We start from the raw sequence: 26,167 nt of genomic DNA, 5'->3' as shown, positions 1-26,167 counted from the left end.
AGTTTACAGGGACACACAGATAAGCAGTCTTCAGTCTAACCAGTTACAGAAGTGTATGTCTTTGCCTATCCCTGAACCATCGTAAAACCTACCACACGGAGACTGATATTTGGCCCAATTTGAAAATATTTTAAATCCTGCGAATCAAAGTTCAGTTATGTTTTGGGGTCACTTATGGAGTTTACAGTGGAATTTAAAACAAATTAATTGCAAAAATATTCAAATTAAAAATGGAGACACGAGCCTAGTTTAAAAAACCTTTGCGTTTTTAACAGAAGACTTTTTAAAAAATGTATTCTTTTAATGTATTCGCAGGCTATTTCCCCCCTGCTGTCCACCTCAGTGAAAAAAAGTTTCCAAGGTGAGTGAAAAAGAAAGTATGGATGTTGCTGTGTTTCTCAGCTGCTGAGAATTGATGGCTAAAGCGCTGTGTGGTTGAGGCTGTGGCCTAGTGAGTGACTGGCCTGAGAGTCCCAAGGAGAAAGCTCTCTCCCTGAGACCAGTGTCCCTCCCCCGTGTAAGGAGCACCTGCCTGTGGTACCCAAACCAAGTCACTTAACCTCACAACATCTCAGCTTTCAAACAAATTCAAAGGAAGCCCATGGGTTCATGAGAACTCATGACAAACATCCTGCATGTACCTGCAAGATGAGCTGAAGCCATGGTTCAGATGACACAATGGCTGTCCTCATTGGTTTCTCCTCCTCCTCCTCAAAATAAGAGAACAAGTAATTTCCAGTGAGTCTTTCCAGGCTTATGTTCTGCCCCAAGTGTCAGGAGAAATGGCCCAGGATCCTGGCTGCAGTTTGGATACGCACCTCCTAAGCTCTAGTGAGCTTCCCAAGTTCCTTCAGCTGGTGGCTGCCCCTCCAACGTGTTTGCTCCCATCTCTGAGCCTGGGTAGATGGGCTCAGCAGTGCTGCATTTGTGTGCAGTCTGTGCCAGAGCAGTGCCTGGTGGGACACAGAATGAAGCTCCAAGCACCAGCAGAAGGCTGTTCCAGTGGAGCAGGGATGGGGTTGGAAGGTGTGCCTCTCATAACATGATGTCATTTGATACATTAAGGCTTGCCCTCTGCACACTTAAGCCACACTCATTTGCACTCTTGTACTATTAATTCCCTTATTTGGGAGTGGGATTTTTCATTCTGTTTTTCTTTCCCTTTCCTTGACATAGAAACTTTGCCAGTAGATGTTGCAGACATGGGGGGCTTAAACAAATTAGATTCTTTGACCTTGCATTGCACTCATGCACCTGGAATACATAATAGGTTCATGTAGCAAAGGATTTTTGAAAGAGAGAGTAAAACCTCTTCATAATTGAAGCCAGCAAAGTTTCTCTTACCTGTTGCTTCTTCAATCTCCAATACCCTGTCTGCATCCTCTGGGCCTCCTGTCTGACACCCCCGGGTGTGGATTCTCCGTGGAGCTGAGACTTATCTCATGAAAGTAACATCTTGCCTCAGTAGATGCCCCGTGACTTTCGTTATCTTCCCAGGACTTCCCTGACATGAAGGAGAGGTTAGTGGGGAGTGTGCACGGCACTCCACAGGGGCCGTACATGAATGATCTGGGGACAAACCTCATCCAAGGAAGAATGGCAGCAAGAGATGAGAGAGAAATGCTCTTCTGAGTTGCTCCTCTGGCAGACAATTCTGAGACACTCTCTTCACTCTTTGGAAAGCTCTGGGCAGGGTTAAGCTTCGGTTGCCCTCCACGTAACCTTGACGGTGCAACCTGAAAAAGACTTTGTGCCGGTTTGAATGTATTGTGTCCCCCAAATGCCATTATCTTTGTGGTCTTGTGTGGGGCAGATGTTTTGGTGCTGGTTAGATTTGCTTGGACTGTGCCCCACCCAGCTGTGGGTGATGATTTTGATGAGATGTTCCCATGGAGGCGTGGCCCCACCCATTCGGGGTGGGCCTTGATCAGTGGAGCCATATAAATGAGCTGACTCAGAGAGAGGGAACTCACGGAGTGCAGCTGTGAGTGATGTTTTGAAGAGGAGCAAGCTTGCTAGAGAGGAGCGTCCTGGGAGAAAGCCATTTTGAGGCCAGAACTTTGGAGCAGACGCCAGCTGCCTTCCTAGCTAGCAGACGTTTTCCGGACACCATTGGCCATCCTCTGGTGAAGGTACCCGATTGCTGAGGTGTTACCTTGGACGCTTTGTGGCCTTAAGACTGTAACTGTGTAGTGAAATAAACCCCTGTTTTATAAAAGCCTATCCATCTCTGGTGTTTTGCATTCTGCAGCATTAGCAAACTAGGACAGACTTCCTCTGGCTCCTCACTCCTGCTGCCTGGACTTACCTCCCAAATGAACCAAGAGCACATGCACCCTCATCTCAGACTCGGCTTTTAGAGAGAGCCCAAGCTAAGACAATGGTATCTGTATATTTAACCATCAATATTTGTCAAGTACCCACTGAAGGCCAGACCTGAGCCATCAGTGGTGACAAAGATGTAGGCCTGTCCTCCAGAGCTCCCAGTCTAGTGCAAAACAAAATGTCACCTCCTGAAATTCAAGCTGCAGAGTCGCACTAAGATAACACGTATTAAAGGTTTTATTTTTTAAATGAAATGATTTTAGTTTCGGATGAGGCTGAATTTGCTACTTCCACATTCCCAAGTATGATACTAGATCATCTTTGCAAGGCGAGCTGTGACACTTAGTGACCTCCCAGGTCCTCTTATAAAAGAGGTTAGAGAGGTCATTGAGATAGTTAGAGGTTATAAGAACATTTTTTTCTAAGAGACAGAGAGAGAGAAAAATAAAACAAGCATTTGCGGATGCTTTCATGAGGATCTCTGCCCATGAGGAAAGGATGAGAGACTTTTCCTTCAGGTCATGTGTAAAAGAGGTAGAACTACATCTCTAAGCTCCAGGGACAAACTCTCCAAGTGGTCCCATAAGGTTGATGGGTCCACTTGAGCATGGGGACATGGTAGGCTGTGCCCAGCTCTGTTCAATCATGCTGGACATGTCTGCCCTGACAGTGGAGCAAAAAGATGGGTGATGAGGGCAAAGAACCCATGGGCTTCTCAAGGACCTCACGTGGATGCGTGAGAGACCCACAGTACTGCACAGAGTTGAGTCTTAAATCCTGCCCCCAGGACCCCTGGGAGACCCAAAGGGAACTCAGCAGAGAGGCGTCTTGTACTGAGAGAGGCATCTTAGGCCAGGAGCCCATGTCAAGGACATGCAGGCAAGAACGCCCAGTAAGAGATGCTCCTTAGTCTGCCCAAGACCTCCCCACGGCCCCTGCCTGTAAGGGCACCATCACTCCCTACTGGCCTCTCCTTCAGAAAACGCCACTGCCCTCCCTCTTTGCTGCCCACACATCACCCGGCTCTGCTCAGGCCACCGTAGATGCTCCTCCCTCCGTTTGGAAGGACGGTTCCCCGAGATTTCACAAGTCTGCCTCCTCATGATCTTTTATGTTTTGGGTCAGATAGCACCTCCTCATAGAGGCCAGCCTTCCTGGAGCCACCCTGGCTAAGATATTTCCAAGTCTTGGTTTGTATATTTAATCATCAATATTTTTTCTCTTTTCCTTTTAACTGAAATAAATATTTATATATATAGCCACACACACAGACATATGCACACACCCATGACTTTATAATTCAGTGAATTTACAACAAATGGAAGACACCTCTTGAACCAGCATTTAGATTAACAAGAAACACTGCCACATTTGGAGAGTGTCCTCAGAACCCTCAGACAGCTCAGTTTTTTTAAAATTCCGTTTTATCGAGATATATTCACATATCATACAATTATCCATGGTATACAACCAACTGTTCACAGGACCATCATATAGTTGTTCATTCATCACCCCAATCTATTTTTTGAACATCGTTTTTACACCAGAAAGTAAAAATAAGAATAAAAAATAAAAGTAAAAAAGAACACCCAAATCATCCCCTCTCCTTATTTTTCATTTAGTTTTTCTCCGCATTTTTCTACTCATCCAATCATACACAGGATAAAGGTAGTGTGATCCACAAGGCTTTCACAATCACACTGTCACCCCTTGTAAGCTACATTACAATTGTCTTCAAGAGTCAAGGCTACTGGGTTGGAGTTTGATAGTTTCAGGTATTTGCTTCTAGGTATTCCAGTGTATTAAAACTTAAAAAGGGTTATCTACATAGTGCGTAAGAAAGTCCACCAGAGTGACCTCTCGACTCCATTCGAAATCTCTCAGCCACTGAAACTTTAGTTTGTTTCATTTTGCATCCCCCTTTTGGTCAAGGAGGTAGAACAGCTCAGTTTTGCCAGATTTCACATCGCTGATAGAATTCATCCCAGCTTTACCCACACACTGGCCAATACCAGGACCATTGTCAGAGGCCCTGACAATTATCATGTTGACATGATAATATTTTGGGGAGACTGAGTTAAATAACTACATGATTACACTTAATTTCACCTGTGAAATTTTATTCTATTTTATCAGCTGTCTCCCAGAGGAGTAAAAGGACGCGTGCGGCTGGCCTTGTACTTGCACTGGACAGCCTGTCCTAGACCCCCGCAAGTGCCTCGTCCCTTCCGTGTCTCTGTTTCACCGCCGGGGCGCTGCGCGGCGCGAAGGCGGCCGGGTCAGGCTGGACCTGCAGCTCCTCCGCGGCTCCAGGAGGTGCCGGCTCACTGGCTGCTGAACGAATGAATGAGCTGGGAGGGAATGAGCGCCCGCAGCCCGGGGACGGGTAAAGCGAACTGGAAACTGGGAAGACGCAGCCGCTTCAGCAGCCGGGGTTCCTCCCGTCACAGGTGGGAGGAAGGGGCCCCAGGGCGGCCCCAGGGACCAGAAGGGAGATGGGGAGAGGTCGGCCCCGCCCAGCCCGGCCCCGCGGCTCCGCCCCGCTTTGTGACGCGGTCCTCGGTTTCCCGGCAACCGCCGAGCGCGGGCGCCGGGTGACAAACTCGGGCGCCGGGCAGCCCGCGACGCGCGGACTCGGAGTGGGCCACTGCCGGGCGGGAGCGACCATGGCCTCCGCGGAGGAGCGGCACGAGGGCGGCCTGGAGGACGAGGAGGAGATCACCGCCGCCACGCTGCGGGGCAAGCCCCGGCCGCCGCCCGTCTCGGCGCTGTCCGCCTTCAGCTACGTCCCGCCGCGGCGCCTGGACCCCAAGGAGCACAGCTACTACCACCGCCAGGCCAGGGTGCGCCCGGGGGCGGGGCGGCGCGGCCGGGAGGGGCTGGGGGCGGGGCTGCGCGGCCGGGAGGGGTTTGGGGGCGGGGCTGCATGGCCCAGAGGGGATTGGGGGCGGGGCTGCACGGCCGGGAGGTGATTGGGGGCGGGGCTGCGCGGCCGGGAGGGGTTTGGGGGCGGGGCTGCACGCCCCGGAGGGGTTTGGGGGCGGGGCTGCACGGCCCAGAGGGGATTGGGGGCGGGGCTGCACGCCCCAGAGGGGATTGGGGGCGGGGCTGCGCGGCCGGGAGGGGCTGGGGGCGGGGCTGCACGCCCCGGAGGGGTTTGGGGGCGGGGCGGCGCGGCCCAGAGGGGATTGGGGGCGGGGCTGCGCGGCCGGGAGGGGCTGGGGGCGGGGCTGCACGCCCCAGAGGGGATTGGGGGCGGGGCTGCATGGCCCGGAGGGGATTGGGGGCGGGGCGGCACGGCCCAGAGGGGATTGGGGGCGGGGCTGCGCGGCCGGGAGGGGCTGGGGGCGGGGCTTCACGCCCCAGAGGGGATTGGGGGCGGGGCTGCATGGCCCGGAGGGGATTGGGGGCGGGGCTGCGCGGCCGGGAGGGGATTGGGGGCGGGGCGGCACGCCCCAGAGGGGATTGGGGGCGGGGCTGCATGGCCCGGAGGGGATTGGGGGCGGGGCTGCACGCCCCAGAAGGGATTGGGGGCGGGGCTGCGCGGCCGGGAGGGGATTGGGGGCGGGGCGGCACGGCCCAGAGGGGATTGGGGGCGGGGCTTCACTGCCGGGGAGGTGGTTGGGGCGGGGCTGCACTGCTGGGGAGGCGGTTGGGGGCGGGACTTCATTGCCCGGGAGGAGTTGGGGGCGGGGCGGGGCGGGGCGGGGCGGGGCGGGGCGGGGCGGGGCGGGGCTGCCCAGCAGGGAGGAGTTGGGGCTGTGCAGCCGCGGGGAGGGGAGGGCTTAGGGGCGACCGGTTCTGGGGCTAGGGCGGGGCTGCACAGCGGGGCGGGAGGGGACGCAGGGCGTGGGCTGCACTGTCGGGGAGGGGCTGGGGACTGGGCGGGCGCGTGGAGACAGGTTGGGGAGCTCAGCGGGGGAGGGAGGGAGAGGGTCCTTTGGATGTCTAGACCCTAGATCCAGGAGGACAAGGCGAGGTCTGGACCTGAGGTCTCTGTGCGCCGCAGGCCAATAACCCTGTTGAAAATGGGTCCCCGTTCACAGGTTCCTGGGGTTAGGACTTCATCATATCTTTTTGGGGTACACAGTTCAACCCCTAAGGGGACTAGAGATTAACCTGGAGAGGAAGGAGGTCTTTCCTTCCTCATGGTGTATAAAATAATCCCACAATAAGTCTCCTTCCTTTCGTCTTAGCCACCCACAATCACTGGAACCCAAATAAATCCCCTCTCAGGTCAACTATTACTTGAGTACTCGTGTGAAGTGCAAGACAGTCATGAGCTTAGCCACAAACAGAAGCGAAGTTTCTAGTTGCACAACCTGCTCCTCGGAAGAGCTCTTGAATCTGAGGCACCTGGTTGTTACTGGACCCAGGCGGTGGATTCTTTGCCTGATGAGCTCAAATGACTAATTCCTGAGACACCTGGGTTGCACAGGGACAAAGAGTTTATTGCTAGGCAGGAAGCAGGAGAGCAGTCTGTCTCCCCAAACCGCAGTAACTCGGATAGTTTTATAGTGTTAAAAGATGGGTAGGTTTTAGGATAATAAGCACAATGGCTCTATAGATGATGACATTAGAGGTGATCTAATTATTGAGCATGCACAGGTTGATTACAAGCTTAGTCACAGAGCCTATGTAAGAAAATGGCAGCTTTAAGGATAATGGGCATGATTTTTGGTATTATAATGAGATATAGGTCACTTACAGGTTAAATTCTAAGCTACTGCACATGTCAGGCAGGCCCATTTTTATTAGATCCAGCTTTGGTTATCAAGATAACTTAGGACTTGGGGTGGGTTAGTTCTGGGCTGACCCAAGACCCTTCATTAATAAACATTAGAGGCTGTATTTGGTGATAAGACTCTAAAGTCGAAAAACTGGATAAAATGGGTACAAGTGAAGGTTAATCACAAAGTTTTTACAGTCACTAGGGCACAAGATAAAGGCTATACAATCTTTATCAGAGATCAAGGCAGCTGGATTACAGTTCAGAGATTTCAGGTATTTCCCTCTGTCTACTCTAATATACCAGAAAATAAAAAGGAATATCCATATAATGATTCAGTAATCATAATTGTCCCTTAAATCCTAACTTCTTGATTATATCTCTGCTTGGCTTCCAGCAATACAGAAGGATTGGAGGGACAGAGGAAGGAAAGAAGGGAGTTTTCAGCACTGACACCATATTTGTCTTCAGAGCCCTGTTTGCTTGAATATCCACTGGATATTAAAACTGGAGGGCCATCTAAAGCAGTGGTTCCCAACTTTTGCCATTATACACCTCATATTTTTTCCTCCTGTGAGCAATATATTTTACATAACTGTTACCTATAAATAATTTCATTTATTAAGTGAATTTACATTTAAGTATACAATACCTATATGACTGCCAGTGAATTTATGATCATCATGAGTTAACTAGCCCCAGAGCCAGGACTCTCAGTGTTTGAAATTGGTCTATGCTGTTTTATTGAAAGAATATAACATTCTTATATTTTTTTCCAAATAATGAAACAGTTCACAACCCATCCAATACCACCCTAAGGCCACTGATAAACAAGACAAAAGGCTGATCAGGTGGAACCCTGGTACATCTTCATGAGGATACCACTAAAGCTGGTGGCTGCTGAAGCCCAGAGTCTGGTGGGTTTACTCACCCAGCAACAGCAGCCCTGGACCCCCCAAAAAAGAAGAGCAGAACCCCCACCTTCCTGAGGCAGATTGAACACATGGGTGGAGAGAGGCCTGAGGTATGAAGTGACTGGGGCCCAGCCACTTGAAAGGAAATCAAGAATGAGCCATAAGCACACCCCTCTTATATTGCAGGGGTGGGAAAACTAAGACCCATGGGCCACCTGGCCCCCTGTCTGTTCTAATAAATAAAGTTTCATTGGAACACAGCCATGTACATTTCTTTCTGTATTGTCTATGGCTACGACCTCAGGGTTGAGTGATTGCGACAGAGACCACAGGCCAAGATTGCCCAGGAGAGTTACTATCTGGCCCTTTACAGAAAAGGTGATGGCCAACTCCTGCTCTAATGCAGCACTGCCTTCCAGAAAATAGAAATGGTCTTTAGAACAAATTCATTCAAATGGGATTTTATGTTTTTGAAGCATTTCAGGGCAGTTTTGATTAGCTGGGGTCATAGGCAAATTCAATCCCTGAGGTCTTGTGTATGACACAAAAGAAAATGATGCTACAAAAATAAATACTGTTTAAAATCCACATAAAAGAACATTAAAAGCAACAGGAACAACAAAGGGCATTTTGAAGTCCATTTGGCCAGCTAGCTACCTCATGTGCTATCGGGATTATGGGGAGGTATTTGATCAGCTGCAGGGCTCCAGGAGCAGTTTCTCTGACCTTGAGATCATTTGGAATAAAGAGAAGCATAACTCAACTAGTTCCTAAGTCAATTTCTGTGTAACCCACTTAATAGTCTGTGGGTGGTTAGTATAGCACAGGCTGGGGAGTCCTGGGTGGAAATACGTGTTTACTAGCTGTGGGGACTTGCACAAGTTACAGCCTCTCCGTCTCAATTTGCCTGTCCATAAAACAGATCAAACAGGACCAATTTCATGGTGTGCTTAGGAGAATTACTTTAATTAGTTAGTATAAACTGACACACAGTAAGCCCTATGTAAGTATAGCTCTTATTGTTATGATTTGCTTTGGTTGGTTATTATTAGTTCCCTTTTGCTAAGCATTGGGCCCAGAAGGCCAAATAGACTCTTTCCTCTCTGACTCCGTCATTGTTGGAGACGGACATGTGGTGCCGATAAGAGAAGCTTCAGTCTCGTGGCTTCAGTGAGTGGTTCTGGAGCGTTGCTTCTCACCATGGAAAGCATCTCACCTTGGAGAACCCACAGAGTTAAGACTCCAAACGCTGCACATTTCTTTGGAGCCCCTGTAATAATGCCCATAAATCGTCAGACAAATTTGGCATCTAAAGCTGCCAGCTTAAATGTGCCCAACTCCTGGGCCATCTCTACTGTCATGGGCCTTTCCTCTGAAATATTGTTTCTTCGGCTGCAGAGCAGATTCCGTTCAGCGATGTATTTAGAACCTTTTTTTTTCCCTTCTGCTGTGTGCAACATTTATGCTGTGGAATTGGGAAAGCCGAGTCCAAGTAGGATGCCTGTGGTGAAGGTTTTGATTAAACTCCTTGAAATCTAGGAACTACACTAAAAAAAAAAAAAAAAAAAAAATCCTGAGCAGCTTTAGAGTATGATTTCCCTCACAAGAAGGTGGGCTGTGGATGGCCCTGTCTTGGGTGAGCTTGGCTCTGAAGTCTTGCCTGAGCTTTGGTGGAATTTGCTGGCTTTCCTTCTCTCTGTGGGGTGCTGACACAGAGGCCAAGGGTTTAACTCTTTCTTTGAGGGTCAGGAGCTCTCCCCAGCTGACCGCTGGGTTTCCCTTTGCCTCCTGCAGTCACGCTCTTTATAAGTGTAACAATGAGTGTCCACTGTCAGAAGTCCAAAGGGGAACACCTGAAGGGCCTCTGCCGGTGTCTGAGTGTCCTGGGGCTGCTGTAATGAAGTGCCCACCCCTGGGGGGCTCCGAACGACAGAACTGTATGGTCTCACGGTTCTGGAGACGAGATGTCCAAAGTCAGGGTGTGGGAAGGCCACACTCTGAAACCTGTAGGGGAGAGCGCTTCCCAGCCTCCTCCAGCTTCTGCTGGTTTGCTGACATCCTTGGCACTCCTTGGCTTGTGGATGCATCGCTCTAGCCTCTACCCTCGCAGTCACCTGGCTGTCTTCTCTCAGTGTCCGTCTCAGTGTCCAGGTGCCCCTAATAACCCACCCATCCCCAGTCCAGTTCTCTTAACTAATTCCATCTGCAACAACCCTATTTCCCAATGAGGTCGCATTCTAAGATACTGGAGGTTAGGATTTAAATGTATCTTTTTGCGGGAACACAATTCACCCCATAACAGCCAGCGTCGAGCATACAGGAGGCACTCAAGACCAGCTTTCCCAAGCCCTTCCTTTCTGGAACCCTCTCACCTTTATGTACCAAGTGCTTTTGCCACACGCACCCGCCCACTCCTACGGAGGAATGATAAGCTCCAGTTTTGCTGCTGATCCACAAATATCCTCATTAAGCTTCACAAACTACTGGACTCAAAGGAGAGGCACTAGATTTATCAAAAGTAAAACAAGGCTCTTAGGAATCCAAGGAAACAATTTTGGATGATGTTGGGAATTTTTAGTTTTGGAAGTAGGACATAAGGTGCTGGGTAGGTGAAGATCGGGAAGTAGCAGTGCCATGTCCCATGAAGAGAAAAAACGAGGGCAGCCCGATCACAGGGTGATTACTGCATGAGTCCAGGTGGGCAAGGATGTGCTGGGGGAACGAACGTACTTAACCCCACTTAACCAGTGGGATGCTGGAGCCATCATGAGAGCTGCTTTTTAGCAACTCTTCCAAATTCTGCATTCAGTTATTAGCCCGAAATTGGCCATGGTGGAAATGGCCATGGAAATGGTCATAGAAATACACCATGAAAAGAGGCAAATGCTACCCACCATGCTTTTCCTCCAGAGAGCTGGCTATTGACCATTTACCAGCACATCTCTGGGCTTAAAATAGTGGAAGTTTAATTCTTTCTCACGTGTAAAGTCTGCATGTTTCTCCTCGGTGGCTCTTCTTAATGCAGTGACTCGGGAATCCAGGCTCCTTCTTCTTAGTGGTTTCAGGGGGTCCTTTTGATCCTCAGCGTGCTTTGCTGGCTCCTCTGAATTCACCAGCCAGTGAGCAGGGGAGCGAGTGTGGAGGATGGTGGGAGAGTCACCAGCCAGCCCGGAAGCCACTGCCGAGAGCCACTCACAGGGTCCCAGCCTCATGGCGAGGGCAATGAAGTATACGGTCTTCTGTTTATTCTGGAACAGGAGATGGATTTGGTGACTGCATAGGATTATCTCTGGCACAGTTACCGAGGAAAATGTACTAATTTCTTCTCTCTTGTTTCTTTTTTCCTTGGGTAACTTACCTGGGTTAAACTTACAAGGGAGAGTGGGTTTATATTTAAAATGATTTAAGGATAGGAGAAAAGATTTGGATTCCACTATGCTCAAAACTTACCTGAGTCATTTGGATGGGAGTGTTTATCTCCTGGAAGGAGGGCTGAGCAGGATAAAAGCCCACAGCTCCAGAGGGAGCCCTTTGTGAACTGAGGTGCGAGGCCAGAGATTTTTCCTCCTTTATTGTTGCATTTGTCACAATCAAGTAGGCTGTGCTGCAGAAACAACCCCCAGAGTCTCAGTGGCCATTGGGGATTGCATCATGTCCCCCACAAAAGACATTCCAGTCTTCATCTGCATTTCTGAGGGTGAGAGCCTATTTATAAATAGGACCTTAGAAGCTGTTAAGGTGAATCAGGGTGTGGCCTCACTTCGGAATAGGATCTCCTAGGAGCCTATGTAGGTGTGGCCAAACTGAATGAGGGTGGGCTTAACCCTATGACCGGCGGCCTTATTAAGAGAGAAAAAGCTGCAGGAGGCCACCATGTGACAGAGGCAGAGATGCAAGCCCGGGAACCCAAGGACTGCGGCAGGCAGCACCAGAACGCGCCACACTTGCAGAATGGCCTGTTGAGGCCTTGGTTTTGGACCCCTCGGCTTCTAAACCATGAGACAATAAATGCTCGTTGTTTAAGCCAATCCATTGGGCAGTGTTCGTCCTAGCAGCCCAGGCAAACCTAGATGGTGGCTTACAGATGGAGTTCTCATGCTAACCGTCCAAGGGGGTCGCAGGGTGGCATTGCTCAGCGTGGCCTCTCAGTGGCCCCGGTGGATGGAGAGCCACCGTGCAGGCTGCTGACCTCTCACAGGAAGCCGCAGGAGTCCCCGGCCACTGGCTCCTCCGGGCTTCTTACTGACGAGTCCCAAGTCACTTCCAGTCACAGTTCAGGGGTCACGTGGAAGTGCCTCGCTGAAGGAGCAGGGGCGGTTACTCCTCCGTGTGGTCAGGAGTGGAGGAGAACTGAATGTTGGTGACAGCTCCCAGTCCAGGTGACCAGAAGAGAGCTCTCTTGGATCGGGTCTCTGGCTCCACAGCAATGACCTTTACTTCACCTCCAGTCTCACTCTCCACTGCTCACAAGGTGCTTACGTGTCCTTACCGGGTAACCTCACTCCCCCAGCGGCTCTGTCTGCAGTAGCGAGTGCAGTCACCCCGTTTCGTCCTCAGTCACCCCGTTTCCTAGCCCCAGCCCGACCGGACCTCATCAGCCCTCCTTTTGCACCGCCCTTGAGTTTGTTCACATCTCAGTTATTTCATGAGGGAAACTAATGGAAGATGATACCATGACCAGCGTCAGGCCACACTGAATTTCAGCAATACTCAAAAACAAAAGGGACAGAGGGACATCACAAGAGAAAAATAAATGGGGTTTTTTTTGCTTTGTGTTTTAAAAACAATATCATGTGAAACGGATCCCTTGAGAGATTTAATAGCCAAATACCAGTCAACCCAGAAGCTCTGTTCACATGTGATAGCATGTAAATCTAGATTGGTTTTTATTAATGTCATTTCACTTCAAACCATGAAGTACTGAAAGAAAAAAAGAGAAAGGAAGGAAAATTAATAAATAAAAGCACAGGAAGAGCAGATTTGCAGTTTGATTAGTTGTTGGAAATCGATAGTCACGTTGGTAAGTGAGGCTGCAGGGTGATAAAAATCTTTTTTTTTTTCCCATGATAGAAAAATTCATTTTTTATTCTGGGATGTTCTGAATATGCAGAATCCCCACAAAGAAAAGATGCCTAAGATTCTGATAACATCCACCAGCAGTGAGATTCCTAATAGAGATATTCTGAGGTATGGCAGGCTCTTGGATCGTGAGGCAGGCATGGCTGCTTACTCATCATTCTCACTCTGAAGAGAGTTGTAGGAGAACTGGTTAGAATGAGAAGAAATGGGCATTTTTCTGTAGAGTTGCATGGTATACTGTATTATATTGGGTTTCTCCAGCTGAGGGAACATAGTAAAGTAACATTTGCTTTCACATTCAGCCGAGTGTGATTCCTTCTCATTCTGCTCTTGAGTCCACTCTTCCCTTTTTATGGTCTTCCTCCCAGGATAAATCCAAGAACCCCAGGGTCTTATTCAGCTCAGGTTAAAATCACTTGGCTGAAGAAGAAAGCACATGCCCGGCTGCTTCCGGGGGATCCCAGTTTCCCCTGTGGATAGCGCGGCTCCTTCTGGAAGCCTGTCCCTCAGGCTGGCGAGCCTCATGCTCCAGGAGCGCTGTAGGAACCTGGGCTGGCCCCGTCCTCCTCCACTTTGGCACAGGGTTCTCAGGGTGCGAGGGAATCCCAGGGTCCCCCATGTGCAGTCTCGAGGCAGGTCTTCAGGTCGGACCCTGCAGCTGTTCTCCCAAGACACACGCGTGACACGGGTGGGCTGGGCAGCAGGGAGTCCAGTAGCCGGTTCTGACCGGGGCCCAGCTGCCTCCTAACCTCTGAATGTGTCATGGGTGTGTGGGGTGGCGAGGGAGCGATGGGGCAGCTGTAATTGCTCTTCTCTGCCCCTGGCCTCGAGTGGGTCGGCAGCGGCTCTGGACCTCAAAGGAAGGTGTGGATTCTAGAACCTTCCCTGGCAGAAGGCCAATATCCTCCTCTGGACAACTGAGCTCCCATCATCCCAACAGAGCGGGTGGGGTGCTCAGGCCTCCTTGGAGTTACTGAAGGGCCTCCTGGCCAGGGGCTGACCCCGCGAAGGTTTCCTTCAAGAGGACTCAGCTCCAGGCTAGAAGCAAACACCAGCCAATCAGCTTCTGCGTCAGCACTTCCCATGTTACATATGTTAAAGATGAATGAGATTTCTCCATCATGTGTTACATTTTTTAAAAATGTTTGATTTAATTCAAATGCCTTTAATTTTTATATAGTCCAAATGATTGCTATTTTCTTTGTGGTTTTTCCTCATTGCTTCTTATGTTTAGAAGCCCCTTCAAGGTTTTTTTTTTCCATTTGCTTTTTTATTCCATCCAGAGTTTTCTTTTGTCTGTAATATGATGTGGAGATCCAAGTTTATTTTTTTCCTGAATTTCACAGCCAATTTTCAGCCGACTTTCACAGTACCAAATACTGAATACCTGATCACTTCTCCATGGTTTGGGCTTTTTATGACTCCGAGGAGTGTGTGAGCTGCACAGGAGGCTTTGCCCACAGGGAGGGCCAGACTCAAGGGGTGATGACACCCAGAAGGGGAGTGAGTGAGACTGACGGCAATATCGGGAAAAGCTTGGGGACGGAGACGGTGGACTCTCGCTGGCCAGTGCTGGTGCAGAAGCAGAAGCAGGGCCCTTGCTGGGAGGCCTGCTGCCCTCCTCCCAGGCCTGTAAAGAGACTCAGGACAGAGGCAAACCAGGAATTCCAGCAGCTGAGTGCCAGTGGGATTCTCAAGAACCTTAAAATAATAACACTAAAAGACTGTCTTACTTAACTCTCCAGATAATTAATTGGCTGAGGATAACAGCCATGCTGATTTATAGTCAATTCTTCCCCAGAAGGACTCGGTATCTTGCCCCAATGGACAATGCGTGGAGGACGTGTAAAGGATCAGTTTAAGCTATTTTACCCCTAGCCTGAGTTCCTGGAGTCACTGAGAATGGGCATTATGGGTTTTCCAACATCTTCCACATACTTCCTGAGTTCTCATAACTGCTACCTTCTACCTTCACGCCTCAGAGTTGGTAGAAATCTTTCCTAGCTTTACTCTCCAGGCAAATAGTACTCAAAATGCAAGTGTAGGCAACCTGGCGTTAGGTTAGAGACCTGATGCTCTCCAAATCCCAGCGAGACAGGGTCTGATCTTCTCCTGGGAGGATCTAAGACAGCTGGAGTAACATATAGGGTTTACCAGGTGAGGATTAAAGAACAACTAACACATGCATTCCTTCTTCTTTTACTAGATGAAAAATGAGGCAGATTTACTTTCACTCTAAGAACAAGTTGGGATGAAAAAATGGAGATATTAATAGATAGTACTGTTCACAGTGTCATTTTCTATACATCAGATGGATATGTGTACATAATTTTATATTTATCATACATATCTGATATATATGTATTGGTGTATATATGTACATATACATATATATATGAATTACCAAGTGTTAAAGCTACCACACATGATAAAAATATTTTTGTCTCTCTAGAGAGGGATTTGCACGTACACAGCTAATCACAGGCTGACAACACAACAACTAACTCTTTTTTGGTTATACTTGCCTAGGATTCAGGAATTGTTAAGTAATTCCTTTGTGGTTACATTTTACTACGATTCAAGAATTGTTAATTTTTTTCAGAAGCAGTACAAGCTTATTAAAGAAAACTTAAGAAAGGCAGTAAAAGAAGAAATAAAGGAGAAATTCTGCACGCACACACGCAGACTCGTCCTTTGAAATAAAGCATATTATTTATTATTTCAAGCTTGTGCTCTAGAGATGGAGTCCGAGTCAGTGAGGGACGCTTGAGAGGCCAGCTCTGGGAGGTCGGCCAAATGGCTGCCTTTGCGTCTTGCTCAGAAACTCGAGTGTCAGCTCTTGCCTCCAGGGGTCATGGTCTTATTTGGTAGTTTGGTGAAACATCAGATGGAACAAGTTATGGGCCCTACACAATGTTTTGCACACAGTGAGGACTCAGTAAATATGTGCGGAATGAATGAATGAATGAATGAATGAATGCTAGCCCTAAAACAAAAGCAGGGAGCAGAGCAAAAATAAGAAAAATAAGGCAGGCAGCGTGGAAAGAAAGCTAGGAGTGGGAAGGAATGAGAGGGGGCTAACATTGGTTGAGAAGGAAAGAGTGTCACCCGTATCCCAGGCCCCTCGGCTCCCAGAGGCACCTGCCCTTGCTGGGTTGGGCCTCGACTGTGTCCTGCTCTGGACCACAGCTGGTTCTATTCTAAGGGGGGACCCCTCAACGCCCCCAATACTTGCTGTAGTCAGGAAACTCTAAGCCCCCATGCTGCGTCAGGGATGGGGGTAGCATCCCTGTTTCATCAGGCTTTGATGACTCAGCTTCAAATAAACATGGGGCTTTCTTTCTCTTTTTATTCCAAGACAGGTATTATTTCCCTCTATGATTGCGTTTTTAAGAAGAACCCAGATTACAATCAGAAATTGCACCGAGATGACAGAGAACACGCAAAGAGCCTAGGACTTCACGTTAACGAGGAGGTAATATTAAGACAGGACATTCCCAGGGTATTAGCAGATTAACAATTTATATACATGTATGTGTTGTAATCCTGTGTTCAGTTTGCTTTTTATAACTCAGGGACTCTGGCAGTTCTCCTGAATCTTACTGTACCGAGAAGCTATGAATAAGCTATTATTACAGCTCAATCTATTCAGTCATGTTACTTGTGTATTAAATTTTATGATTCTGTTGTTTAGTTATATATAACTCAGCAATGAATGGGAGCAAAACTGAGTGGTTCTTTTCACAGGCAAAAATAAGTCCTTGCTTAATCTCTGAATTCTAGTCATCTCTTTTCTTCTGGGGACATGGACATCCAGGGATGGGACTGTACAAGCAGGAGTGTTTCTCCAAGCCAGTTACGAAGCCAGCAGAACCAGCACGCAGAGAACAATGCCTTTTTCTGCCTCCCCAGTTTTCTGAAGGGGAGGGGTTTTCTGCACAGGGTGTAGAACAGCATCCAGGGGGTCGAAGTTGGGAGACTGCAGCAGGTGGGAGGGTGGGAAGGTGTCTACTTGAACGGCATGGCCAGGCAGCCTTCCTGGAGGAGGTGGCACGGGAGCTGAGAAATGAAGGATGAGCGGAGCCGGCCGCATGCTGAGCAGCCTGAGGATGTCCTGGTCAGACGGAGGGGCTTGAGGGGACGCACCGAGGTGCAAAAGCACTTGGAGTTCGGGGGTTGCTGAGAGGTGGCCCTCGAGGAGACTCCCCGGGTGAAGGAAGGAACTTTGTTCTGGGAGCAGCAGGGGACCACTGAGGTGTTTCCAGCTGGGAAGTGACGGGAGCCAATTCGTTTTTGAAAACAATCATCCGGGCTGTAGGGTGCAGACTAGACTGGGGGGGGGTGGCCTTGAGCGGAAGCCGGGAGACCAGTCCAGGCAGGGATGACAGAGACGGAACCACGGCGGGAGCCAACGAAACTGGTGTGAGCTGTGAGGGCAGGAGTCACTGTGGACCAGAGGCGGGGTGTGCGTGTGTGTGTGTGTGTGTGTGTGTGTGTGTGCGTGTGTGTGTGTGTGTGTGTGTGCAGTTTACTAAACTAGGACCGCAGGGACTGGGGCCGGGGACAAGACCACCTGGTGAGTTGTCAGTTAGATGCCTCACATGTAGGATTCCACGATAAGGGCCCCACTGGAGAAGGCCACAGCCGCCCCTGCTAAGTTCATCTGTGGGTAATGTTCTGGCACATCTTTACAGGCAAAGGCCCATAGTTAGAAAAAGGGCAAGAAAGATTCTGGTTAACTCATTCTCTGTCGCTGACTCTTTCAGGAATAAAAGGGACACTTCTGTAATATAAACATTTATGATAAAGCTAATTCCTCTTTAGAGTTTAGGAGCTCGATGATAAGATACAGCACCAAACACGTTCTACTATTGCAAATGAAGTGTATTCTGTATCAGAACACATCATGCTGCTTCATCTTCATCAGAAATGGAAAAAACTAATTATTAAACATTAGGTAGCCTGTACAATTTTCCATGGTTAGCATAATGAGAGGATTTCCATTTACTGGGAACAGTTTTATTTCCCAGGAAATTGCTTCCTGACATTAAGTCTCAGCAGGTCCACCTGCCTTTTGTGCCTGACCCTTCCCTTCTACTGCATTCCCAGATTCTGGTATTATCCTCACACAGTCTGGGCCGAGGACAGGTGCTGAGTAAATATCATAATCTTCTATTTAATGCATTAGACAGAAATTTCTGGTGGCATTTCTGGTTGAGTCATTGGATTTTTGCCTGTTGCTGCAGTTGTTTAAGAAAGCCACCATGTCATCTTTAATAATAATTCTTATTTTGATATGAAAGAAACCACTTATGTCACAGACATTGAATTTTTCTATTATTTTTGCTCACATTAACTCATTCTGAATTTTTCTCTCATGGCATTATTCATATCCATGTTTTCAAAACCATTTGTTCACCTGCTATGTGCTTAGTGGGCATAAAGGCAATAAGACAAAGTCCTGCCCTCTGAGAGCTTACATTCCCATGAAACAGAAAGATAAAAGGCAAATGCAAATGAACCTAATTCCAGGTAGTAATAAAAACAGAGCAGAAAAATAAAGCAGTTGAAGGGGATGGGCTATGTTAAATTGATGAGAAGGGGGGTGGGGCAGGGCGAGGACAGGGGGCTTCTTTAGGTGGCTGCGAGGAGACTGACCTTAGAGCTGGGCCCTGGAAGGGGAGGGCCTGGCAGAAGGAGGAGCAAGTATCTGGGAAGATCAAACAGGCAGAACAGAGGTCTGCAAGCTGCAAGGAGCCCTGTGTGTTTGGGACGTGAAAGAAGGACAGGGAGGGAAGAGGGGTGGGCAGGAGGGCAGGGAAAGCAGAGAGGCCGAGAACATGAATGTGCAGTCAGCGGGGACCTGGCGCCCAGGTTCACAGAACTGGAAGCCACTGGGAGATCTTTGTCTTTACCTCGGAAGGACTTGAAGACATTAGTGGGTTCTGAGCGGGGGCACAGAGTCTGGCATGGAAAAGGGGTCACTCCGGCTTCAGAGTAACCTGTAAGGGGCCAGGGTGGAGGGAGTGCAGGTGTGCAGGCCCCCACCTGGTGCATTGCAGTGAGGTGGAGGTGTGCAGGCTCCCACCTGGAGCACTGTGTCGGGGTGCTGGTGTGCAGGCACTCACCTGACTCACTGTGGTGGGGTGCAGGTGTGCAGGCCCCCACCTGGTGCATTGCAGTGAGGTGCAGGTGTGCAGGCCCCCACCTGGTGCATTGCAGTGAGGTGCAGGCATGCAGGCCCCCACGTGATGCACTGTGGTGGGTGCAGGTGTGCAGGCCCTCATCTAATGCACTGTGGTGGGGTGCAGGTGTGCAGGCTCCCACCTGGAGCATTGCAGCGGGGTGCAGGCGTGCAGGCCCCCACCTGGTGCATTGCAGTGAGGTGCAGGTGTGCAGGCCCCCACCTGGTGCATTGCAGTGAGGTGCAGGTGTGCAGGCCCCCACCTGGTGCATTGCAGTGAGGTGCAGGTGTGCAGGCTCCCACCTGGAGCATTGCAGCGGGGTGCAGGCGTGCAGGCCCCCACCTGCCGCACCTGGGTGGGACTCAAGCAGATACAGCCCCCAGCCCACTGCGCCCGTGTGTGCTGACGTTGAGTGTCATAATGATCCCCAACAGGAACGAGAAAGGCCGGTGGGCGTGCTGACCTCTTCCGTTTATGGCAAGCGCATCCATCAGCCCGTGGAGCCGCTGAACCGCGAGCACCGCCGGGCCAATCACGTGAGGGCGGACTTCTACCGCAAGAACGACATCCCCAGCATCAGGACCCCGGGCTTCGGGCACGTCTCTCCAGCCTGAGGCTCCCCGGCCCGCCCGCCAGGGGCGCCGCAGAGAGGGGCGGCGCCGGGGCCTTCCCTCCTGTTTCACTGACATCTAGAAAGTGCAGCGATGCCCCCGCGTCATCTTTACAGTTGGGAGACGAATTAGCAGCTTTCCCTCGGTTAGGAACCTGGCTAAGCACCTTTAAGAGTTATTAAGAATATCCAGCATGGCGATTTTTATGTGAAATTATTTCAGATTAAATAATTCTGGTGACTGATTCACGGAGGGCACCTTAATAAAATTAAAACTTTCCCCCCACCTTAAAATGTTTGGGTTGATTTTTGTTCACTGACTCTCCTCATTTGTATTTTTGGAAGAGGTGTGCAGTTATTTTCATAATGGTTACAAAGCTGCTACTACCTGATATTATTTCTAGGGTATACAAAACAACCCTTCAGTTTTACTTTCTCCAAGAGGAAATATAAGGAAGATTACATTTTGGCACAGTTGAACTCTAAATACTGCAAAGCATCTTTGCCAGTGCATTCAATGATTTGAACCGCAAATGGAATTTTGTTCACTGAAGGACAAAATCCCTAGTGAGGACAAGTGGCCGTGGTGCCAGCAGTGCCCGCTGTCAGCCCTCAAGCAAGAAGCAGCTGAGGTCATGGGCAAAGCACGGGCCTTGGCACCCCTCAGGGTTCTCCGTTTTCCAGCTCCTGGGTCTAGGGCAAGTCATTTCATCTATTTGAGCCTATGTTTCCCCATGTTTAAGGAGGCAGATCCCACCTTGTAGGTGTCTTTTGTGCAGGTCTGCACATCGGCTGGCATGAGCAGCAGGAATTTATTGTCCCATGGTTTTGGTGGCTAGAGGTCTGAGTCAAGGTATCGGCAGGCCGTGCCTTCTCCGAAGCAGGTGACATTCTGGCACTGGTTCTGTCTTGCCCTCCGTCACACGGCTGTCTGTCTCTTGGTCTCCACTCCTCCTGTCTGACTCTGTCTAGATTTTCTCTCCTCCTAAGGACTCCAGTCATATAGGATTAAGGCCCTCCTGATTCAATTTGGTTTCATCCTAATAGGATCTTAGAAGAGTCTATTTTCAAATGAGTTCACACCCACGGATCAGAGGTTAGGGCTTGGGCATGTCTTGGGGGGGACAGGATTCAGCCCCCAAGACTGCATTTGGATGGGGGTCACTGAGCTTCCTAGAATTAGTCGTAAAACAGGTGCACCAGCAGCCAACCCGTCGGCTGCTAACCTTGAATGGTTTTGGAAGCAGTCGCTTTTAACTTGCCTTGGAAATGTTAACTTTGGAGAGAATTTGAAAAATTATTTGAGTATTAAGACAACAGCTATATTTTTAATGAATCAGTCTCTTGGAAGAAATAATCCCTCATCTATTGTGATTAAATTCTCCAAAGTTTAGCACTTAGTGGGCAGGTGATCTAATTAATTTCAACCCCAACTCCTCCATCACTGGTTTTATTGGTTTGAATACTAGGCGAGTCTCAAAGGATGCATGAACTGAACTGCCAACAATTTCAAGGCTGAGTGACTCCTAAATATTTCTTTCTTTCTTTGAACCCAGCTTTTCACTGTTGGTGACTTTTATTTTATTTTCAAACAATTAGCAATAATTTATTCAGAATGTCTTCGGTTCCATTATAGCATATTGGTAATTCTCTAATGGAAAACATAAGGTTTGGGTTATAGACATTTTTATAAATTAACCTTTCCTCGATACTGATTATCAAGAAAAACAAAGCATCTGTAGGAGGTGCCTTCATCTGAAAGTGTCTGCAATAAATTAATGTCAAACTAAGTTATTTTCCTTAACTTTTTCAGGCTGTTAATCTTTTAGTACTTACTCTTTTTTATATAATCTGTTTTTTTTTTAATTCAATCTTATTGAGATATATTCACATACCATGCAGTCATACAAAGCATACATTCAGTTGTTCACAAGTACTTACTTTTAATAAGCAGGTTTTGAACTGGGCAAGATTTCCAAATATCTCATGTTTGTTAGACAGTAAGGGAAAATTAAATGTATGTCTGGCAACATCAAGATGTTTACAATTTAAAGGTAATACATGAATGCCCGTTAAAGTCACTTCATCAAACACAACATATTCTGAGATCAAAAGAATGTTTTGCTTTGGCAAATTTCTACCATGAGTCAATTATGTTTCCTGATCCTAATTTGTACCTAGAGCAAGGGAAAGCGGAGTGGCTGCTGCCTTTACAGAATGCACATTGAGTTTGGAAAGAGAATAACATAAAAGGTTCATGAGAAAGTATAGGCATTTCTAAACAGATGCATGGAAATACCATAGTTTTAACAGGTCTGGACTCAAGGCATTTCTAATGAAAGAAACTTCCTACAGAACTTAAAGATTTAGGACAGCTTTAAGGAAGGGTTTTCTACTCACCTACCAATGTCACAGTGTCCACTGGCCTGATGGACCCCAAACCCCAAGGCTTCTGAATTGCATTTTTAGCTCATAGGTTTTTTTAGTTGCCCAGAGCAAAGAGCTTCGACCAGGTTTAGCTCTTTCTCAGAATTCAGGGACTAGGCAGTTTTCCGTTCCCCTGTGAAACTTTGAACAGGCCCCGTATCCTCTCTGCATGTCAGTTTCCTCAACTGTAAAATGTGGGGGTTGGTCCAGTGCTTAGACTTTTGGCCATTGGATCTCAAGCTTGTCCTTGAATCAGAATCACCTGGACAGCTTGTTAAATAAAGCAGCCTGCTCTATCCCAGGTCTGGGTCGGGGTCTGAGAATCTGCATTTCTAACAAGTCCCCAGGTGCTGGTGGGCCCCTGTGTGCACAGAGCTTCGGAAGGTAGACTCTGATTATGACACTGATTGTTTTTAAAGGTCTATTTTTTTTAGTAAAACTGGCGATAAAGCTTCAGAAAATCAAAGTGGTCTTTTTATGTTTTCTCACCATAAACCCCAAAGGAATCCTATGGGGGGATGGTTGGGGGCTGTGCGGGGGTAGAATAATGTTTAGGAGAACTTGGGACTCACCCAGCTGTGGGAAATTTCCTAAGGGCAGGTGACCTAAAGCAACCCCAGGGGGGCTTGTGAGAGCTCAGGAAGGAGAGCCACGTGGGGCACCCTGCTCACTGTTACAGAGGATAAACACAGCCACTGAAGCCCCAAGCATCCCATTCCAGACAGCAGAGAGAAGGGAAACGCACTTGTTCTATTTTTTGTCCTTCAGTCCTTCAGTCACCTTTTGGAGATTCAGGTATATCAAGGCCAATGATGAGTGGTGATGATAGTATCAAAAAATTCCTGATTGGGGCAGAAAATTGAACAAATCGTGTTGTATTCACACTTCTGCGATGAAGGATAGTTACAAGTTTCAACAAGTGATTTTAACCAGATCTGAGACAAAGTAAGTACCTCGTCTGTGCCACGACACTGGGCAGGGATAAGCCCAAGGCACGACCAGGCTTTCTCACTTACATTACCTCATTTAATCATGGCCCAATCCCAATGAGGAAAATACTCCTAAGGGATGTGGTCAAAGTCACACAGCTGGTGAAGCAGCAGTCACAGATCAAACTTGTGCTCAAAGTTTGGGTTTCTGCTAATAAACTGCTTTCCTGATAGATTGTCAGGGGTTCCTTCCCCTGCAGCCTGCCCTGAGCTATAAAAAGAAACCCAGTTTGCCTAATGAGGCTGGTTATTTGAAGTTTTGATTAGATTACTCATGACTGCTCTATTTTTCACCCTCTGGCAAAGTATGATTTCCTGATGTTTAAAACCAAAGAAAAAACAAAAATACCCCGCTGAATTGGATTTATGAGAGCATATTTTTGCAGGTCTTCTTTCTTAAAAAAATGCATATACATTTCTTAAGCCTCCTTGGGCAATAGGCAGCTTAGGAGACCTGGTAGCTTCTCTTGGTTAGTTCAAACTGCTATGATTACTGATCTACATAGTCAATTCCATATTACTCTCACACAGTCTGTGTCTGAAAGCTCTGTCAACGTATCAACATAGGCCAGGACATATGGACAGAGAGGGTGATGTTGCTAATAAAGCATCTTTCTACTATTAAAATATTGTCTTCCCTGAAAATGTTCGCCAGAGCTGCCACAATGAAAGCTAGATCACTGAATACATTGAGCATGCTTTCTTTGTTTTCAGGGGGTCACAGTCTCAATTATCTGAGTCATAAATTTTGTCCTGATCTTATGACACCAGGGGATACCTCAATACTGGCTTCTGGAGAGCTTCTTTGGAAACAACTGTCAATGAGATGTTGCTGGGGATTGCACCAGTCCTTCCAAAAGATACGTTCAGGTCCCAGCCCCTGGCCCTGTGGGTGTGAACCTAGTTGTAAATAGGAACTTTGAAGATGGCATTTGTTAAAGTGTGTCCAAACTGAAAGAGGGTGGGCCTTCATCCAATATGGCTGATGTCCTTATATGCAAAGGAAATTGGACACAGAGAGGGAAGCCATAGGGAGCAGCCAGAAGCGGGAAGTCAACAGAAACCAGAAGAGACAGAAGATGCCACCATGTGCATTGTCACAGGACAAAAAAGCCAAGGACCAAGGATCGCCAGCAGCCAGCCCCAGAACACTAGTCTTCTGGAAGAAAACAACATCTTGCTGACACCTCAGTTTTGGACTTTCTCCCAGCCTCAAATTCTCATTGTTTAAGTCAACCCATTGACTTAATGTTTTAGCAGCTGAGAACTAAAACAATTTTTGGTATAAGAAAGTGGGGTTCTGCTATTACAAATACCTAAATATGTAGAAACAGCTTTGGAATTGAGTAATGGGTAGAGGCTAGAAGAACTGTGAGGAGCTTGATAGAAAAGGCCGAGATTGCTTCGAAGAAACTGTTGGTAGAAATGTGGACTTTAAAGGTACTTCCACTGAGGCCTTGGAAGGAAATGATGACTGTGTTATTGAAAATTGGAAGACAGGTGACCCTTGTTATAGAGTGGCAGAGAACTTGGCAAAATTGTGTCTGCTGTCAGATTGAAAGTGGAACTTGTCAGTGTTGAACTTGGATATTTAGCTGAGATTTATAAGCTAAGTGCAGAAGGTATGGCCTGGTTTCTCCTTGCAGCTTACAGTAAAATGCGAGTGGGAAGGCATAAGCTGAGAACTGAACCCTTAAGCACAGAGAAATGAGAAATTGATGGTTTGGAAAACTCTGAGCCTATGGAGATAGTGTGCCATGAGAGTAGAGTCAGAAGTGGTCTACCAGGGAACTCCCTGATCTTTTGAGAAGTGACCAACCAGAGAACAGGGCTCCATGCAAGGGTTTAACTGAACAAGACTTTGCTAAAGAGGGGGTGGCTGACCGTGATCTAGTCAGCACTGCAGTGGGAGTCAGGATTGGTGGTGCAGTTATCCAGAACAGATCTGTGGAAGGTTCTATGGTCTGATGGTTTGGATCCCTTTGAACTGCATGCAAAGCTGACTAGGCTTTTGAGAAACTTTTATGAACAGAAGCACTGTCTGAAAGGGACAGAGAAGGGATGGACAGAAGGAAGAAGGACTTCAAGGGCAGAACCATGGAAGTTGAGGTCTGGACTGAAAATAGCTTCTCAGGCCAAAAGAGCGGGTCCACCAACACGTGTGAAAGGGTGGGTCTGCCCCTGCACTTGATGGGGACAGACCATCTGCCCTGGCACTCAGAGGGGGTGGGCCTTATGTCCTGGTACTTAGAGGGGCAGGCCTTATGCCTGGCACTTGGAGAAGGTGGGCCATGTGCCCCATTGTTCAGGGAAAGTGCTATCACCCCAGTGCTCAGAGATGATGGGGCCTACACCCCAGTGATTGTGGGGAGCACAGCCACTGCATAAGCTCTTGAAAAGGGTGGGGCTGCCACTCCAGCCGGTCCAGGAAACAAAACATTGACCCACAGATGACTCTCAGATCTTGAAATCTAATGGAGTTTGCCCTGCTGGGTTTCGGGCTGTTTGGAACCCATGACCCTCATTTTCCTTTCAATTATTCTTTTGTGGAACGGGGATGTTTATCATCTGCCTGTCCTACCATTGTATACTAGAAGCAGATAATGTTTTTACAGGCCCAAATTTGGAGGTTTTACAGGCTATGATGGTTGGGTTCATGTGTCAACTTGGCCAGGTGATGGTACCCAGGTGTCTGGTCAAGCAAGCAGTGGCCTGTTACTGCAAGGACATTTGTGGCTGGTTAATAAACCAGAAGGCTGGTTTATTAAATCATCAAATGGCTGCAGCGGTGACTGACTACATCAACAAAGGGCATATCTTTCACAAGGAGAGAATGCAATCAGCTGGATTTAATCCAATCAGTTGAAGACTTTTAAGCAAGAGAGATAGAGAACCTTCACTTCTTTGGC

The 26,167-nt window shown here is 48.2% G+C and overlaps 1 protein-coding gene across 1 annotated transcript; it reads left to right on the top strand.

Annotated features, from left to right (window-relative positions):
- The first annotated feature begins 4,896 nt into the window (after window positions 1-4,896).
- Window positions 4,897-20,123, top strand: C11H5orf49 (chromosome 11 C5orf49 homolog). Its single transcript, XM_037799197.1, has 3 exons — window positions 4,897-5,168; window positions 16,406-16,522; window positions 19,667-20,123. The coding sequence occupies exons 1-3, from the start codon at window positions 4,992-4,994 to the stop codon at window positions 19,844-19,846; spliced, it is 474 nt and encodes a 157-aa protein (XP_037655125.1). The 5' UTR covers window positions 4,897-4,991; the 3' UTR covers window positions 19,847-20,123.
- The last annotated feature ends 6,044 nt before the right edge of the window (window positions 20,124-26,167 follow it).

This window comes from Choloepus didactylus, chromosome 11, assembly GCF_015220235.1.
Source record: "Choloepus didactylus isolate mChoDid1 chromosome 11, mChoDid1.pri, whole genome shotgun sequence".
In the NCBI taxonomy this organism is placed as follows: Eukaryota; Metazoa; Chordata; class Mammalia; order Pilosa; family Megalonychidae; genus Choloepus; species Choloepus didactylus.
The sequence above is the reverse complement of the archived record's forward strand: the minus strand, read 5'-3'. Positions and strand labels throughout refer to the sequence as shown.